The sequence below is a fragment of the Pantherophis guttatus genome, chromosome 4, assembly GCF_059756535.1.
Source record: "Pantherophis guttatus breed Tessera chromosome 4, ASM5975653v1, whole genome shotgun sequence".
Taxonomy (NCBI): domain Eukaryota; kingdom Metazoa; phylum Chordata; class Lepidosauria; order Squamata; family Colubridae; genus Pantherophis; species Pantherophis guttatus.
Window position 1 is genome coordinate 65,525,894 of NC_142066.1, and position 19,252 is coordinate 65,545,145.

Sequence of the window (19,252 nt, forward strand, 5' to 3'; positions counted from 1 at the left end):
ATAGTAAGCAAAGTGAGGAATTAAGTTGTGGATGGTAGCAATTACAAACATTTTAGTTTACTATAGGTAATGAAACCATCCAAGCCCAGGCATGATTCGAACCTATGAACTTTTGACAGCACATGCAGTTAAGCAGAACTGAACTATTTTTGTAGACATTTTAATATATTGCTTTCCTCAGCTATTAAAGACACCCTATTTCAAGCCTTCCTGTATATTAAGTAGTGGGAATATTAACTTAGAATGTCAAATTGATAGAAGAAACATCACAAGTTGTGTCAGATGATTTTGTCCAAGCATAAACAGATGGACTGTGAATGTAGGATGTTACTGAATCTCCCCTTTAGCACATGTTGTGGTGCAGAGCCAAGTCAACAATTCTCTATTTAAGCTTTAAAGTAGTCTTCTCTGGTTCAAGCATTAGTAAGGATTGGGGGTGAAGAGCTACACCTTTCTCTTCCAAGAGCAAATAGATTCAGATTGTGCAAAATGCTATAAATGTGTCCCTAAAAGTTAATTCTCAAGGTAATTCAAAGTACTGGTTTTGACATATAAAGTCCAGGTAGTCCTCGAATTGAGCCCAAAATTTATGTTGCTAAGTGAAACATTTGTTGAGTTTGCCCCATTTTATGATTTTCCTTGCCACAGTTGTTAAGTGAATCATTGCATTTGTTAAGGCATTCAGAGGTTCAACATGTAGTCCATCAATTAAGGAACACCTGCCCCCACCTTAAGCATTGTCTAGGCTAGGCAAATACAGGTAGTCTTCGACTTATGACCACAATTGAGCCCAAACTCAATTGCCTCGGTGGTGCAGCGGACTAAAGTGCTGTTAAGTGCTAGCATTTAGCTGTCAGCTGCCTGCAATTAGTGCAAGTTCAAATCTCACCAGGCTCAAGGTTGACTCAGCCTTCCATCCTTTCGAGGTAGGTAAATTGAGGACCCGGATTGTGGGGGTAATAAGCCAACTTTGTATAGAACAACACCGCTTGGGAGGGCCCCGAAAGCCCTAATAAGCAGGTATATACAAAAAAGTATGCAGGCTATTGCTATAATGCCTTGTAAGCCACCCTGAGTTTAGGGAGAAGGGAGGCATATAAATTGGACTAATAAATAAATAAATAAAAATAAATTAATTTTTTATTGTGAAATGAGACATTTGTTAAGTGACTTTTGCCCATTTCACAACCTTTCTTGTTGCAGTTGTTAAGTGAATCATTGCAGTTGTTAAAATAATAACATGGTTGTTAAGTGAATCAGATTCCCCATTGACTTTGCTTGTCAGAATGTTGCAAAAGCTGATCACATGATCCTGGGACACTGCAACCATCATAAATGTGAACCACTTGCCAAACATCTGAATTTTGATCCTGTGACCATGGGGATGCTACAACGGTCGGGTGAAAAACGGTTGTCACTTTTTTCAATGCTGTTGTAACTTTGAACCAGTGGTGGGTTGCTACCGGTTCACCCCGGTTTGGGCGAACCAATAGCGGTTGTGGCGGGAGGCTCTGCCCACCTGCCCGGACATCTCTGCGCATGCGCAGAAGCATCGCGAGTGCGAGTGCGCACCCACAAGCAAACCAGTAGCAACCAAAATTGAAACCCATTACTGCTTTGAATGGTCACTAAATGCACTGTTGTAAGTTGAGGACTACCTGTTTTATGTTTGGAATCTTATTTTGGTATGAACAACTCTAAAGAGTGCAGTCTTTTGATAGAAAGAACTTAATTTGAGGCTTTCAAATGATTTGAAGAGAGTGTCCGTGGGAAAAAATTAAAAGGATAAAATTTTGCTTTTTTATCCAGAACCTAAAGCAGTGTTTCCAGCTCAAATTTGTACAATTCCAGCTCAGTTACATGCAGATTATGTAATAATTTTGTCTGTTCCCTGGTGGGAATAAGCCAGAGAATAGTTACTGTGTTGCCCTGAAAATAAGACCCTGTCTTATATTTTTTTGAACCCTGAAATAAGCGCTTGACCTTATTGCCATATGCTCAAAAGCCCGATTGGGCTTATTATCAGGGGATGTCTTATTTTGGAGGAAACAGGGTAGTCTTTGGCTCTAGCTATTTTATGCTGGCACTGATGGTTGCTAGCTAACAAGATTGTAAGCTGGATGTCTGCCATAGTTCAGGGCTATGTTAGTTCTGGCAGAACTTTTAAAGTAATTCTTTTTAGAAGTATCTTCAGAGGGTAACTATAAAACTAGATACACCCTTGGCACAGGTTGACATTAGCAATCCAACAGCCAAATCCAAGGGAAAAGACAAGAAACAATTTGAGGTGGAATCTAGAGTTCTTAGCACAACCCAACAAAGTAAACTTGAACTGAGTCTTGAAAAATTATTTTAGCTTCTGCTCCCAGGGAAGGTGGCCAATAAATCAGCAGGCTGAGCCTCCGCCCAATACATAGCTGTGGCAGTTTACTCTTCAGTGGGCTCATTTCTTGGCATGTCTCCTCTTGGCAAATCTCACAAGTTTTTCTCTTTGTTGTTGAAACTTTCTTACAGACCTCTGCTTAATACTGGGTTGTTGGTTTTCAGAGCTGGAGGGGGTGCAGGTAAGGCATTGTGGAGGATGGCTGAAACTGTCTCAGCCAGAGTAAAGTCACTAGTTACACCACTACTGGAATCACTTACACTTTTATCCCTAAATCATTCTGATTCTTCCTATTTTCATCAGAATACAAGTCCAGCAGCGTTGTAACCCTGATATTCTTCTGTTCTGAAGAACAACTTGTAATTATTATTACCCTTTTACTTTTGTATGACATTATCATAGGATGCAAAAATGATATATTAATGATATCCTAATAAGCAGGTGCATACAGAACCTCTTGAGGTGTAGTTCCAGGCCTCTTGGAGTGCACATCTGTCATATTAAGAATAAGGCCCACAGCTGTCTTGGGATCAATATAAGACTAAATTTTAACTGATTGGCTGATACAATATTCCCTAAAAGTCTTAAATCTGGCTGTCTATCTCAGTCTGCTCTTTAACAGTAGAAAAGTTATTTTCATGTTGTAGAGAAACAAGAATAGTGAGAAACAAACGGACTTGCCTCAGCCATTTATGCTGAAGGTATGAAGTAATATTAAAGGACCTTTCTCCCCTTTTGTACTTAACATTAACATTAGAAGTTTTGGCAATTCAAATATGTCAAGAATACAGAATATGAAGAGTAAAATTAGCTTCACAAGAGCATAAATAGAAATCCTATGTTGATGATATAGTATTAATATGATTAAATGGATGCAAAATTTCAATATGGAGTTATAAAGATTGAACACTGAAAAAGTATAATTACTAAAATGAGGGCTCCTTTACTGGGAAATTAATTTTGATGGTGTTAATCAGATATATTTTACAATTCAATAAAAAAAAATCTCTTGATTAAAAATTGGATATGAAATCTAATATTCTAGCTCCTTATTGTCAAATATTACATAAAACATTAAAAAAGAAGACATTAAAGTTTAAAATATTAATTTTAAATATAAGTTTAAAGGACAAAAGTGTAATTTTAAAAAATAAGATAACCCTTAAGAACTAAATTTTATCTTTACATTTTGGGAAGATAAAAATGCAAATGCAATGGAGGCAGGTTCACTCTAACTTTGCCCTCTGTACTCCCTCTTAGTCTCCCCCACTCACAGCCAGCAGCTCCTCCCACCATCCTCTGGGAAGTTAAAATGTAACTTTAAAAAATAATTTTCTTGTCCTTTCAGTTTTGAACTTCTCAAATCAGGATAATTTTTTTTAAAAAATATTTCATTTAAATTTCTGAATCATGTTAAGGAAAAAAAGCCAAATTAGCTACAATGTTGTACACACATGTATATATCATAAATAGCCATGGATTACTGAACGTGACATCACTGAAATCCATGAATGTGACATGTCTGAAATCCACGAACAGTCTTTTTCATATCAGTTTCAAGAGTAGTCTCTAAAAGTACTAGTATGAATAATAACAGTAGCAATAACTTTGTTAGAGCTAAAGGTTTAATTTTTCAAAATAGTTTCAAATGAATATCCAAAATGTCTCGGGGCAATTTCAAATACTTTCATTACGTGCCAGGACCCAGTTTTAAAGACAGAAATAGTCAAGACACAGTCACATATAAAGATTTCAAATCAGCAGCAATAGTGTCAACGAATGTATATAAAACTAAGCATTTCCAATCAATAACTATATAACAGCATTTTATTTCACAATATTAACTTAAGGATATACTGATACAGCTTTTCAGTGAATGCTTCCGATGAAAACTTTTCCAAAACTCTGATTCTCCCTGCAACTCCCATTGTCCTCTTTAAATTAGGATGTTTTATAAATTTTTCCATGGCTTCTGAAAACTGGGTTGGAAGAGGATTGCACAGAAAACCTGTTTGATTGTCTACAACTGATTCCACGGGTCCTCCGGAATTTACAGCAATAACTGGACACTTCATGTACATAGCTTCTAACGGAACTATACCAAAGTGTTCATTACTTGGTGTATACAGGACACATATGGAATTGTTAAGAAGAGCTACCTTCTGCTCATCAGAGAATGATCTCAGAAATGTGATATGCTCATCAATCTGAAGTTTGATAGCGAGTGCTTTTAATTCAGCAAAATATTCCACATTTTCAATAACCGCCTCATCATAACCACCAGCTAAAACCAGATGAACTTCACTCCAGCTTTGAGCATCAAGTCTACCACGAAGATCATGTAATGCTTTCAAAGCCAAAACTAAATTTTTCTTTCTTTCATATCTATTGATGGAAAGAAACAAGAATTTCTTGTTCCCATTAGGAACTATATTAGCAATATTTGCAGAAATAGCAGTATCAAAAATATTGACATTCAAAGAGGGATAAAGGACCTCTGGATTCATGTGACACAAGGATTTGAAGGTGTGTTTGAAAATATTTGCTGTGAAGTAACTATTGACAAGAATACAGTCAGCCATGCCAGTTGTATACTCTTCTAACCAATCTAGTGGAGCTCTGTAGAAGCGTTTAAGCAATGATTTCCTCTTAGTTAAAAGTTGATCAGGAAAGTGACAGTAAAACAAAACCTTCTTATGAGTCCGAGCTAGACGTAGTATTGGAATGCATGCAGACACCTAGAGGAAGAAGAAAAAAAAGTGGAAAAAAGTGTATTATGATTAAAGTTAATGTGTTAAAAAAGTGACTAAGATTTTGTATTAAATGAGGCATTCTCTTATATTAAATTTTCAAAGGATTTCCATCTTGATCATCACCCCTATGGATATTTACTTCAAAATTGTTATCATTTATTTATTTTTCTCAAGAATGTCAGCTAATATTAGCAATCCAAAGAATATATATTTTTTGGTAATTTGTCATTTCTGAGGTCAGAGAAAATCTGATTTTTATATTAGATATAAATCTCAGCTAGTCTCCTTTGTTTATCTAAACGTTTATCTAAATAACACTTCCCTCCAAGTGTTTATTGTCTAATGCTGACATATCAATTTTGGAGAAAATTCTGTAAAAGATGCAAGAGGCCAAATATTCTGGCTTGGTGAATGTGGCAATATGTGAGAACCACTCTTTCCCCTCAATTGAAAAAGTATGCTTTATGAAATGAAGGAAAGAATGAATCTTCTTGGTTATTTTATACTCCATGATTGAGCAATTGTTTTTAAGGACCTATTAAAATACCTAAAAGATCAGAGATGCACTTGAATTTCTTTTTAAAGTAACTGTCACATCCTGGATGCCCAATTATTAACATGCTTCCAAAAAGAGAAAAAAGATTATAAACACATATCACAGATATATCCTGAGACAGCTTTAAAAAAAATTTTTTTAGGACAGTTCCAAAGTAGCTAGTTCTTAAATATGTGAAGGTGCAAAACATGGAATAATGTTCTAAAATAATATAGTGTAATAATGTTTTCTAGATCCTTCAGGAAAGAACAGCAGTCTCACACTGCAGGTGAAGCTAAACATTCAAAGGCACACAATTTCCTTAAATAGGTGACTTTCTCTTAACGTGGAATACGAATAGTTCTAAAATAGTAAGCATAAAATTGTTTACAACGTGAGAGAGGAAGGAGGCTGTGCCCAAGTTTCATATGACTGGCCTAGAACCTTAATTGTGACTGGATAGTAGGGAGTCAAAATAGAAAAACGAGTACCTCTTCCTTGCGCTTTCTTAAGCTGTGACCTTAATTAAAGAGAAATTATGGGGAGAAAGAAAAAGGCATAGAAGTCACTGTGTGCCACATATCGTGACTTGGTGCGAATTCCAAGGTTTTATATGTAATGTAATGTAACGTTCAGGAACAGGCTCTCCGAGCGCTCAACACACCTGGTCACAAACAAAGACATCAAACTCCTCTCCACTAAGCAGCAGCACATGCAGAGCCAGCCACATCATGCGTAGCACGGCGCAGAGCGCGTGGCATCTTCCGAAAATGTTCCTCGGCAGCCAGTCGCCCGCTATGCGAACGTCTAGCTGAGCCGTCTCGGAGAAGCACCGCGAGGAATCATAGCGCGGCGTCCAAATTTGCACGCGGCAGCCTCGTGCGCGGAGAGCTAGAGCTGCGTCTATTATCAGCCTCTCTGCCCCACCGATGCCGAGATCCGGGTGCAGGAAAAAAACGGAAGGTCCCTTTCGCTGCTCCTCCTCGCCATTTGCTTTATGATCCGTTGCGGCCATGATGACGTCCGCTGCCCAAGCTTCCGCAGTACAGGGCACGGCTACGACAAACATATCCGGATCACTCAAATAGACACCTCAGCTTTAGTTTTGTTTCTCCGAAATAGAGTCTAAAGCACTGCCTGCTCTTTTTCACTTTCGGACAACATAGTTAGGAAGGAACCATCGGGAATAAAAAAGAAAAATTCAGCCTGTTTTTGTTGAAAGAAAGAAAGAAAGAAAGGGTGATCTGGCGGGGTGATTTCCTCGGGTATGAGAAGAATTCTAGTCGGGCAGTGAAGTAGTCTCCTGGTTCCAACGGGGGACCTGTTGCGTGGCAAGAAACCAGGTCCTCTCTTCAGACGGAGACGTGTCCTGTGAATTCAAGAGGTTCGTGCTTTGTGTGACGCCTTTGCTATGGTAAGCCAAAGGAGCTGTTAACAGAAGGATGGGTATGCGTGCATACATAAAGGTCTTCATCTAATTGTCTCTAACGTTAATTTCCAGCCGGGTCCCAATCCTAGCGCCACCAGTGTGGGTGCCTCCAGTCGCTCCCCTAGCAAAGCAGTAGCCCCGCGTGCGACAGGATCCACAGTGCGACAGAGGTAGGAATATAAAGACGTTTGTTGGTGGTTAAATTAATAGCGGTGCAATTGCAGTAGAAACTTGGCTCACAACGGATCGGTGCTTACTCTTCACTCGTTTTAAATTACAATCGTGTACATATATAAAATACAGCCCCACTGTACAGTCACCAGAACTAAGCTATACACATCCGAACGAACAATAGATAGTAGCAGAGAATTGTACTTTTCAAAAAAAACTGATGCCATTAATGATCGAGTGGATTCTAAATGCCAGAAAGATTATCATGGAATGTGGAGAAACTGTATTCGTTGCTTCATTTGTTATCTGTATCAGTGGGATATTTCCTTGTAGTTATATCTCTAATGATTTAAGTTGGAGAGATTTAGAAGCTACAGTCTTTGTTTAGAAACATCTTTAACACTTAACTTTCTGTTGTGCATGTCATAGTTTTGATATACACCACTTTGGTTTAATGGTTGAAGTATTGACCTAGAAACTAGGAGACTATGAGTTGTAATCCTATCTTAGGCAGAAAGACAGTTGGGTGACTTTGGGCCAGTCTCTTTCTCTCAGCCCCACTCATTTCACAGGGTTATTTTGGGGAAGGAATACCAGGTACGTTTGCTGCCTTGAATTACTTATAAAATAATAAAAGTGGAATAAAAGAAAAAATTAAGTAAATCATAGGTAACTGGAAGATAGAAATGGTAGATCTGAGGTTCTCTTAAAGTTACTGAAGTATAATTCCCATTAATTACTAGCATGATCACTGAGGAACTATGCTGCGAATTATAGTTCAATAAGGCATAGTTTTCCATCTAGGTTTGATACAAGACTGTGTTTTGTAAAATCATGTAATTATTTTAGTTTTTTTCAGTCAAAATTGAATGATACAAAAGCAAAGTATGTCGTGGATATAAGAGTTGTATGCTTGGTTACTCTTGATATATTTTAATTTCTGATTTTATTGTAGGAAAAATGCAAGCTGTGGAACAAGGAATGCAGGTCGTTCAACTTCTGCTGGTACTGGAGGAATGTGGAGATTTTACACAGAGGATTCCCCTGGTCTCAAAGTGTAAGTAAAAATATAAAGGCAATATAAAGAGCTGGAAAAGTGTTTTGGATGAGAAGCAAAACAACTTCAAAGAAAAACTAAAAAGTCCAGTTGCCTCTTGAAAAAGCACCTTTGGGACAACCATGACCTGAATGACAGAGAATCTCCATAGACATTAAAGCAGTAATGAATAATTTATTAGTGAGTGTTTCTTTCTTGCTAATCTGCTTCTTCTTCAAGAGTAATTAGATTTGGAACCAAATTTTCTGTAGTGTTGTTTTATGGGCTTTGATTTTTCTCACAATCATCAAATTTCGCATTAGTCCATAAGGTATTGGAGTAGTGGTTGTTGTGTTTGCTCCCAGAAGCCTAAATTGTGCACATTATTCTGCTTTTGCCTTTGTGGTAGAAACATTTGCAATTAATATAGTGAATAATATATGGGGAAGTATTGGCAAGGGAGATTAACATGTAATTTTTCCTGACTTTTTAGTATCACAATTCATAATATTCTTCTGGCTTATTTCTTCAGGATAAGATGGGAAGATATACAGTATTACGATAGTTCCATAACTTTCTGAGGTTTATCTTTGCATAATTGTATCTGATATTGACACCTTGTCTTTAAGAACAGATAAACAAATCAAATAAACCTAAACTTAAACCTAAACTACTTGAGAATTTTTTTTCATGCAATGCATGATTACTGTGAAGTACTACTAAATATTACTTATGCAGTTGTTTTAAAAGATGCCTAGCAGTTTATAACATGAGCAATTGGTAAATTCTAGGTCTGACAGCCAGTTTGATGTGGTATTTAAAGCACCAGATTAGACACTGTGTATTCTAATTCTGCCTTAAGCAGAAAGTCAATTGAATGATTTGTGATCAGTCTGTCTCAGTCTAAGAAAGAAAGCAGTGGCAACCCCCCTTCCCAAAATGTTGCCAAAAAACTGCATGGACTTGTCCAGACAAGTGCCAGGAATCAAGATTGACTTAAATGTGTATGAATGCAGGCATTTTATATACACTGTATATATAACACTATATAAGTCTATACTGATAAAGACAGTTGTGGACATTAAAGCACTCATATCTAGGGATATACATTATTTGGATTGAAAGGACCATTTGCTTCTTCAGATCCAACTACTTCACACCACTACTCATATCAAAGTATGTAATAATTTTGTAATAATTGCAGGAACTGAATAAAGTATTTTTTCTTTTATTTTTTATGAATTGCTAGATAATTTATATTTCTTATTTCAACTATTTTCTCCATTATTAAATAAGGGAATAGATAGTCTATAATGCATTAGTTGTAACTCTTTAATAATAAATAAACAAGCAAACAAACACAACAATTTGGCTTGGTACAGTTTATGGTATTTACCTAAAACTAGTACTAAGTACTGTTTATATTAAATAGTAAGGCTTTTCTGTAAATATGCATTGTGTTTCTTTATTTTTTATATAGAGGAAAAAAAGATCTCTCTTTTCCAAGGCTTCAGACTTCCACAAATTGAATTCCCCTAGATGGCATGCAGCTACCTCTCTCTTCCATTAACTAATCTCAAGAATTTGTCAAGTATTCCAACAAATGTTTATAGATAGTCAAGATAGGTCAGGGATTTATTAATTTGATTTAGATATAAAATTTATCTGACTACTTGATTAGTCTCTAGGTACTTTACAAAACATATGTATTTAAAAGGAGGTACAGAATGAAAATATAATTATTAAAATAGTAACAAGGAATAGTATGCTAAAACATAAACAAAAAGTTAAAGCAGAAGTTTGGCAAACATTTTCTCACATTTTATGCTTGGTAAATATTTTCTCACATTTTATTTGGTGATTGTTTACTATTTTTGATGCTTACATTAATTCTCACTTTACTTTTAAAATCATCTCTCTTTTGCCACCTCACATGAAACTAAATCTTGAGATTTCTTAAACTCTTGAATCTAGAACTTGAGATTTGTTCATGAGGTCTTCTGACAGCAAGATATCTTTATACAGTGAATAAAATCTTGAATAAGGAGTCAAACTAAATAAAATACACAGTATTTCTTATGTAAAAAGTACATTTATGTCTGTGTAAATAGAGATATATTTATCCTTAATGATAAATGGAAAATTGACTAAATTGCTTTAAGCCTCATTGTAATAAAGTCCCCAAACTTACCCTTGCAGTGCGAATTACAGATAATTCTTGACTTACAAAAATTTATTTAGTGACCATTCGAAGTTCCAATGGCATTGAAAAATGTGATTTATGATCATTTTTCACACATGACCATTGTGGCATCACCATAGTGATCAAAATTCAGATGCTTGGCATCTGATTCATTTATGATCATTGCAGTATCCTGGAGTCATGTGATTACTTTTGTGACCTTTTGACAAGCAAAGTCAGTGAACACAGATTCACTTAATCATGTTACTAACAAATGCAATGATTCACTTAACAACTGTGGCAAGAAAGGTCATAAAATGGGCAAAGCTCACTGTATAAATATCTCACTTAAGAACAAAAATGTTGGAGTCAATTGTGGTTGTAAGTTGAGGACCACCTGTACACATTCCTAGGGTTGTACTCTAGAATGGTCAAAATAAGACATCAAGGACTAGATTTTTTCCAGACCATTGTGGATTAGCTAAGGTTTGTTAGAAAGAAATCCAGGATGTTTTAATTGTTCCTGGTTTTGGCTGAAACAAAACCTCAGAGGGATTATAGTAATGATCACAAATCTTTTGACTCAATATGTCAATTTAAAAAAATCCTAATTTGACATATCAATCCCCCAAAGCTTCTGAAAATTGTGTGAGAATGGGACATGCTTTCAAGAATAGTTTAATGACTGCTGGTGTATTACCCAAAATGTCATGATGTGTCACCTTTGACACGTGTCATAGGTGTGCCATGACTTAACTATGGCCTGATTTTTCAGAATGGCAAGGTTGATAATGCCAGACCCCTCAACCCCCTTACTCTTTATAGCTTGTGTACCTATTCCTTACTGCAATGGACTCAGCACCAACAGTGAGGAATAAACAGCCCACCATCCCTCCTCATTTTTATCTCCCGGCTGTTGTTGATACCAGTGTCCACACATCAGATCCTGTTGAATCCTTCCTGGTATACACGAATGCCACAAAGACTTTTCAAGGAGCTAACTTCCTCCTTTTGACCATTCAGTGTTTCTCACATTATCATCATAGACCCAAGCTTTGCTAAGCAAACATTTCAGCTTTAATTTTTTCCCATTCTTCTTTTCATACCCAGGACAAAATAACTTCCTTTTATTCATGTTTTCTTTTGGGTACACTACTTGAAACTAGATGCTCCATGGATAGATTTGTTTGTACATAAGAATGTTTTGCACTTACCTAATTATTTTGTAATTTACTATATTTTATATTGTCCCAAAGGACGATATAAATATTTTTTCAAGAGGCAACTGGATTTTCGTTGGGGTTCTCTTTTTTTTGACATTTTGCTTCTTATCACAGAAGCTTCTTATCACAGAAGCTTCTTCAGTCAGAACTGATATATTTAATTATATATATAAAATTAAAACTTGATTTGCTTATTCCTATAATTAACACCCTCTTGTTTTCTTTTATTTTCAGAGGCCCTGTTCCAGTTCTCGTTATGAGTCTTCTTTTTATTGCATCTGTTTTTATGTTGCACATCTGGGGGAAATATACTCGCTCATAATGTTGTATAAGCCAAATTTAAAATCACATTTTGGACCAAATGAACATAGCTATCAGATTTTACTTAAAGAAAAATGAATTGAGTATTCTAGATGGAACTATTGCAGGACAGTTATTTCTCTGCTTTTAAACTCTTTAATAAATAAGAGTTTTGATTCTTTTCTGTTGAAGATGCTATTTGTATCTACAAAATTTAATTACACAATTAAATTGCATTAAATGTCATTAAAATAAAATATGACCAAATGAAACTGTTTATTTCTTTGTTGTAAATGTCACATTTTGATGGTAATAAGGACAATTTCATTATAGGAAATTTTATTCAGTTCTCAAGGGAACAGCACCAGCTGTCTGTAGACCAGACAGTTAATCTAGAGAAGTATGTTGTCTCCCTGGAGCAAAAAAAATCAAAGATGTGGCTGAGAACCTAACCAAAATAATAAAAACCACAGATTATGACCCTTTTCTACTACTACACGTAGGGACAAATGACACAAAAATGAACCTAAAAATAATATTGAGTGATTATGAGCAGCTGGGCAAGAAATTTAAGGAGTTAGGTGCACAAATAGTTTTTTCATCTGTATTTCCAACGAAAGGTCAATATCCAGGAAGAGAACAAAGGATTCTAGAAATGAACCACTGGCTAAAGGGTTGTTGTCACCAAGAGAACTTTAGATTCCTGAACCATGGTCTGCATTATCTCCATGATGGGCTTTCGGCAAGGGATGACCTCACAAAAACTGGGAAGAATGTTTTCAGAAAATGACTGGCTCAACTTATCAGGAGGACTTTAAAGTAAAATTGAGGGGGGAGGGTGATCAATTTTTAGGATCTCCAGGATCTAATTCCAAGAAAAAACCCCTAGAAAGCAAATGAAATAATGTGATGAGTGTGATAGAAAGGAAGACAAACTCAAAACACCAAATAGGAGATATAGGAAGCGTACCTAGAGTCAGACATAGAGATCTCAAATGCCTATATATAAATGCTCAAACGTCTGGGGAACAAACAGGATGAATCATTAATACATGAGGGTAGATATGATGTAGTTGCAATTACTGGAACTTAGTTGGATGAAACCCATGACTGGAACATACTGATAGAAGAATACAAACTTCAAAAAAACCAGACCCAATAAAAGAAGAGGTGGAGTTGTAAAAGACCACTACATTGCTACAGAAATGCACAAAACCAAACATGAATGAATATGGGTCAATATAAAAGAAAAAAAAATGACATTGCCATAGATATATACTACAGGCCACCCAACCAGGCAGAAAAAATAGATGTATCTTTTGCTAACCAATTAACAAATATATGTGGGAAACATACTATAATAGTAATGGGGTACTTCAATTACCTTGACATCAACTGAAAGACTAATTCTGCACCAAGTGAGAAATGGAATAGATTTCCTGACCAACCTAGCTGACAACTTTGTTGTCAAAAGGTAGAGGAGAGAACCAGAGGGACATCCATACTGGACTTAATTCTCCTGAACAGAGAAGAAGTGATAGAGTTGAAATTGCAGGAACCTTGGGTGAGAGTGACCATGTCATACTGGAATTCAATATAATGCAAACACAAACAATAGAACATAATGATAGCAGAGTCTTAGACTTTAAAAGAGCTGATTTTAACAAACTTGGAACTTGGGAAAGATTTCTTGGATGAAAATCCTAAAGGAAAAAACAACTCAAATAGCTTGGAAAACTCTGAAATAGGATCATAAAAGCCCAATACCATTGAAAAAGAAAAAGAAGTCCAAGAAGAAACCAGCATGGCTGCACAAAGATCTCTGACAAATTGAAAGATTAAAAGGACAAGTACAAAAAATGGAAAGAAGGACGCAAAACTAAGGCAGAATATCAGCAGATAGCCAGAATCTTCAAAGACGAAGTCAGGAAAGCAAAGGCTCAGAATGAACAAAGACTTGCCACAAAAATCAAAGATAATAAAAAAAGTTTCTTTCAACATATAAATAAAAAGAAAAAAAAATCAAAGAAATAGTCCAAGAGAAGATGGCAAAGAAGTAACAGGCAGTAGAGAGAAAGCAGAGCTGCTTAACTCATTCTTTGCATCAGCCTTCATGCAAAAATAAACTATAGCCCAACCTACTAAAAATATAACTATAAAAGATTACAAATTACTGTAAAAGACTTGAAATAAAAATTAAAATAAGCAAAAAAAAAAAAAAAAGGTAAGAGAACACCTGTCTGATCTTGACGAATATAAATCACCAAGACCTGATGGATTACATCCCAAAGTTCTAAAGGAGCTGGCAGATGTCATCTTAGAATCACTGTATTATATCTTTCAAAAATCCTGGAGCATTGGGGAATTAGGAAAAGAGCTGACGTTGTTCCCATCTTTAAAAAAAGGAAAAGAAAAAAAAAAAACACACACACACAAACACCCAGGAAACTACTGATCAATCAATACTCAGGAAGAAACTGGAAAAGATAATCAAAAAACAAGTCTGTGAACATCTAGAAATAAATAAAGTAATTGCTAGAAGTCAGCACAAGTTTGTTAAAGACATATCATACTAAACCTGTGATGGTGATCCTATGGCATGCGTGCACGAAGTGGCACACAGAGCCATGTCGCTTGGCACGCACAGCATCACCCGTTTCTCTTCCGGGTTTCTGGTGTACATGTGCGTGTGACAATCAGCTGGCCTTTTTGCATATGGCAGTGCTGGAAATTAGAAGAGCTGGTCTTCCGTTTTCCTGCGTAAGCGTGCGCACCGCCCAGTTGATCGTCGCATGCGTATGTGCACCAGAAACCCAGAAGAGTAGCTGGCTGAAACTGGAAGCTCAGTAGCTGAAACCAGAAGTTCATTTTCGGATGCACACATGCGCCCTGGGCAGCTCCTCTTCTGGGTTGCCGCCCAGGTGTGCGTACGCTCCCTTTTTGGCACTCGGTGCTGAAAAGATTTGCCATTATTGTGCTAAACCAATCTCATTTCATTCTTTGACAAAGTGACTAAATTAGTAGACTAGTGAAATGCTGTGGACATAGTATACTTAGACTTCAGCAAAGCCTTTGACAAAGTAGACCAGAACCTATTTCTTTGTAAGCTAGAAAAAGGATAGATAGCATCACCCCCAGATGGATTTGTAACTGGCTGAAAAACCATATTTATGGTCTGCATTATCTACATGAAGGGCTACTGGCATGGGATGCAGTGAACCTCACAAGAACTGAAAGAATAAAAGATGATGATGATGATAATAATAATAGTAATAATAATAATAATAATAATTTAAATAAATATTTATTATATTACATAATAATATAATATACATATATTTATATTACATATATAAAATTTATTTATTTAATTTATTTATTTTGTCCAGCATGTATTAGATAACAGACATAGGTATAGACATGGTTATTAATACATGAAATGGATATGAATAAAAGGAGATATTAGGATAGGGATGGTAGATACGTTGGTGTGCTTATGCATGCCCCTTACAGACCTCTTAGGAATGGGGTGAGGTCAACAGTAGATAGTCTAAGGTTAGTTTTGGGGGTTTGGGGAAGAAATCATAGAGTCAGGTAGTGTATTCCACGCATTGACCACTCTGTTGCTGTTGCAATCAAGTTTGGTGTGGTTTACCTTAAGTTTGTATCTATTGTATACTCATGTATTGTTGTGGTTGAAACTGAAGTAGTCATTGATAGGTAGGACATTGTAGTGAATAATTTTATGTACTATGCTTAGGTCAGTCTGAAGGCAGCATAGTTCTAAGTTGTCTAAACCCAAAATTTCAAGTGTGATGGCATAAAGTATTCTGCTGCAAGCGGAGGAGTGGAGGGCTCTTCTCGTGAAATACCTTTGGACTCTCTCAATTGTATTAATATCCGATATGCAGTGTGGGTTCCAGACGGATGAGCTGTATTCGAGAATTGGTCTAGAAAATGTTTTATATGCTCTAGTTAGTAGTACAATATTACCAGAGAAGAAGCTATACAAGTTTAGGTTAACAACTCTTAATGCCTTTTTGTTGTTGTTACAGTGGGCACTTAGATCATTAGAGATGAGTACTCCAAGATCTTTGACAGAGTGAGGGTCGTCTAAAAGGTCATGTCCATGCAACTTGTATTTTATGTTCTGATTTTTTTTTGCCAATATATATGACAGATCATTTGTTGGTTGAGATTTGAAGTTGCCACTTGTTTGACCATTCTGACACAAAGTCAAGGTCTTTTTGAAGGTTAGCAATATTGTCCGTGTTGTTAAATAGTTTTACATTGTCAGCGAAGAGAATGCAGTTGCTTTTAATATGATCATAAAGGTCATTTATGTAAAATATAAAGAGAGTTGGTCCTAGAATGCTGCCTTGGGGGACTCCACTATTAACAGGTACAGGATTTGATAGGGGGTTCCCTATTTTATTTATTTATTTATTTATTTATTAGATTTTTATACCGCCCCCTCTCCCGAAGGACTCGGGGCGGTGAGCAGCCAAAATTAAAAAACATACAATATAAACATTAAAATACGTTTAAAACAGAATTAAATCCAAAATGGCTCCCCAATTTAAAACGCCTTACCCATGACCCTATAAATAAGACGAATTTAAAATTTAAAATTTCCACATTTAAAAAGGGGGAAGATTTAGGCCAGGCCAGCTTGATAAAATAGAAAAGTCTTAAGCGCGCGGCGGAAGGTGAGCAGATCCGGGATCCTACGTATCTCCGGGGGGAGCTCGTTCCAAATCGTAGGTGCCCCCACAGAGAAGGCTCTCCCCCTAGGGGCCGACAGCCGACATTGTTTGGCCGACGGCACCTGGAGGAGCCCCTCTCTGTGGGAGCGTACTGGCCGGTGGGAGGCTATTGGTGGTAGCAGGCGGTCCCGTAAATAACCAGGTCCTAAGCCATGGAGCGCTTTAAAGGTGATAACCAGAACCTTGAAGCGCACTCGGAAGACCACCGGGAGCCAGTGCAGCTCGCGCAGGAGAGGTGTTACATGTGAACTCCATGTCGCTCCCATCACCACCCGCGCGGCCGCACTCTGCGCCAGTTGGAGCCTCCGAGTGCACCTCAAGGGGAGCCCCATGTAGAGAGCGTTGCAGTAGTCCAGACGAGAGGTAACGAGGGCATGAGTGACTGTGTATAGGGAGTCCCGATCTAGATAGGGACGCAACTGGCGGATCAGGCGAACCTGATGAAAAATCCTCCCAGTCACGGCCGTCACATGCTCTTCTAAAGACAGCCGTGAATCCAGGAGGACACCCAAGTTGCGACCCCTATCTGTGGGGGCCAATGATTCGCCCCCAATAGTCAGCGATGGCACTAGCTGATTATATCGGGACGTCGGAAACCACAGCCACTCGTTGACCACTTGTTGCCTGTTGACTGGAATGCAGCTATCAAATTATGCAGGGGTCCAGAAATGCCATAAGATTTTAGTTTTAAAAGTAATTTGTCGTGTACCACTAAATCAAATGCTTTACAGAAGTCTATGTAAATTGTGTCTATTGCTTTGCCATGGTCGAGTTATATAGTCCATATGTTTTTGCAGTATAGTAGTTGCAGATTAAGGGACATGATGGCTCAGTGACTAAGATGCTGAGCTTGTCGATCGAAAGGTCGGCATTTCAGCGGTTCGAATCCCTAGTGCTGCATAACGGGGTGAGCTCCTGTTACTTGTCCCAGCTTCTGCCAACCTAGCAGTTTGAAAGCATGTAAAAAATGCAAGTAGAAAAATAGGGGCCACCTTTGGTGGGAAGGTAACAACGTTCCGTGTGCCTTTGGCATTTAGTCATGCTGGCCACATGACCACAGAGATGTCTTTGGACAGCACTGGCTCTTTGGCTTTGAAACTGAGATGAGCACCACCCCCTAGAGTCGGGAACGACTAGCACATATGTGCGAGGGGAACCTTTACCTTTTAGTTGCAGATTACAGGATAATTTTTTCCTGAAACCACATTGTTTGTTAGAGAGTAGGTTATTTGACTCTAAGTGGAAGGTAATGGATTGTTTAATGATTGATTCCATGACTTTGCAGGTGACACAACATAAAGAGATTGGTCTGTAATTTTCAACTTGGTTGTGGTCTCCCTTTTTGAAGATAGGGATAACTGTAGCTAGTGACTATAGGTTTGGCAAGGAGCTGGTCCTGAAGGATTTTTCAAAAATTATGCTTAGAGATTCTGCTATGGCACTGGAAAGCTTTTTAAAGAAGTAGGCACATAGTCCATTAGGACCATTAGGTCCTTTTAGGGGTGGGATGGATCTCGAGTCTTTAAGTTTGTTGTTTACAAAATTATAGAAGGCACGAGTCAATTTCGTGTGCAGAAGGTTTTCCTCTTATTTGATGTGATAATTGGTGCATTCAGTCTTTATCTGGTGGCATATGTTTTTGTAGTGGCTTTTAAAGTTAGCTATGTAGCCAGTTTTGTTTATTCGCCAGAGGTTTTTTTTTTTTTTTGATTGGAGCTTCCTAATTGTTTTGAGTAATATGTTTTTCTTGGTTTTGGGGGTTATTAATGGTATATATAGTTTAATGACTCTTTTGACTTCGAGTAAAAAAAATGTTATAATGGTCTTCAGCAGTATTGCAGCCAGTGAATAGAATTTGCCAATCAAGAGATGAGAGATCGGTGTCTATGAGATCATAGGATTTTTTTGGCTTTTTTAAAGTTATATTTGGGGATCCCATCATTATGATGTTTTTTGTAAGGATATATATTGAAACAAAGGTCAATCATGCTGTGGTCACTGTTGGAAAAGGGTTCTTTTATGTGTAGTCCATAAATTGAGTTTAAACTGTTGCAGAAGATGAGATCAAGCCAGTTGTTGAGTCTAGGGTTGTTAGTTACTAGTTGATCCAGTCCCAGATTAGTAACAGCATTGTACAGGGTTGCATGTATGGGTTCAGTTGTACATTCGTTCAGGGTCCAATTAATAACAGATAGATTGAGGTCACCAAGAAAGATAGGAGGCTGCCCATGTTAGTAGTAAGGTTAATTTGTTTGCATGTACAATGTCATAATTGTAATGTCATAATAATATTGCAACGACAAAGTTGTTTCACACTTAATATGTGTGTGTAGCAAAATTGTGCAAACTGATTACAAAGCTAGACATGATTGAGTTGCTAAATTAGTCCACTGGTCATTATATAAAAAATATGACATATCTGTATCTGAAAAGTCATGGGAGCACAAAGTGGAAAAAGTTATCGAAAATGAGAC

General features: G+C 37.1%; 2 protein-coding genes across 2 annotated transcripts; one reads left to right on the top strand and one right to left on the bottom strand.

Annotated features, from left to right (window-relative positions):
* Positions 1 to 3,990: 3,990 nt before the first annotated feature.
* Positions 3,991 to 7,045, bottom strand: ALG2 (ALG2 alpha-1,3/1,6-mannosyltransferase). Its single transcript, XM_034416379.3, has 2 exons — positions 6,336 to 7,045; positions 3,991 to 5,121 (listed from the first exon to the last, which is right to left on the bottom strand). The coding sequence occupies exons 1-2, from the start codon at positions 6,738 to 6,740 to the stop codon at positions 4,216 to 4,218; spliced, it is 1,311 nt and encodes a 436-aa protein (XP_034272270.1). The 5' UTR covers positions 6,741 to 7,045; the 3' UTR covers positions 3,991 to 4,215.
* On the top strand, positions 6,944 to 12,289 carry SEC61B (SEC61 translocon subunit beta). Its single transcript, XM_034416380.2, has 4 exons — positions 6,944 to 7,085; positions 7,173 to 7,270; positions 8,227 to 8,328; positions 11,947 to 12,289. The coding sequence occupies exons 1-4, from the start codon at positions 7,083 to 7,085 to the stop codon at positions 12,032 to 12,034; spliced, it is 291 nt and encodes a 96-aa protein (XP_034272271.1). The 5' UTR covers positions 6,944 to 7,082; the 3' UTR covers positions 12,035 to 12,289.
* Positions 12,290 to 19,252: the final 6,963 nt, after the last annotated feature.

Excerpts from the sequence above, each read along its gene's own strand:
- ALG2 (XM_034416379.3), bottom strand. The coding sequence starts at position 6,740 with ATGTTTGTCGTAGCCGTGCCCTGTACTGCGGAAGCTTGGGCAGCGGAC. Across the intron at positions 5,122-6,335 it reads ATGTCTTTGTTTGTGACCAG|GTGTCTGCATGCATTCCAAT; the intron begins GTGTGTTGAGCG and ends TTCTTCCTCTAG.
- SEC61B (XM_034416380.2), top strand. Across the intron at positions 7,271-8,226 it reads GGATCCACAGTGCGACAGAG|GAAAAATGCAAGCTGTGGAA; the intron begins GTAGGAATATAA and ends ATTTTATTGTAG. Across the intron at positions 8,329-11,946 it reads GATTCCCCTGGTCTCAAAGT|AGGCCCTGTTCCAGTTCTCG; the intron begins GTAAGTAAAAAT and ends TTTTATTTTCAG.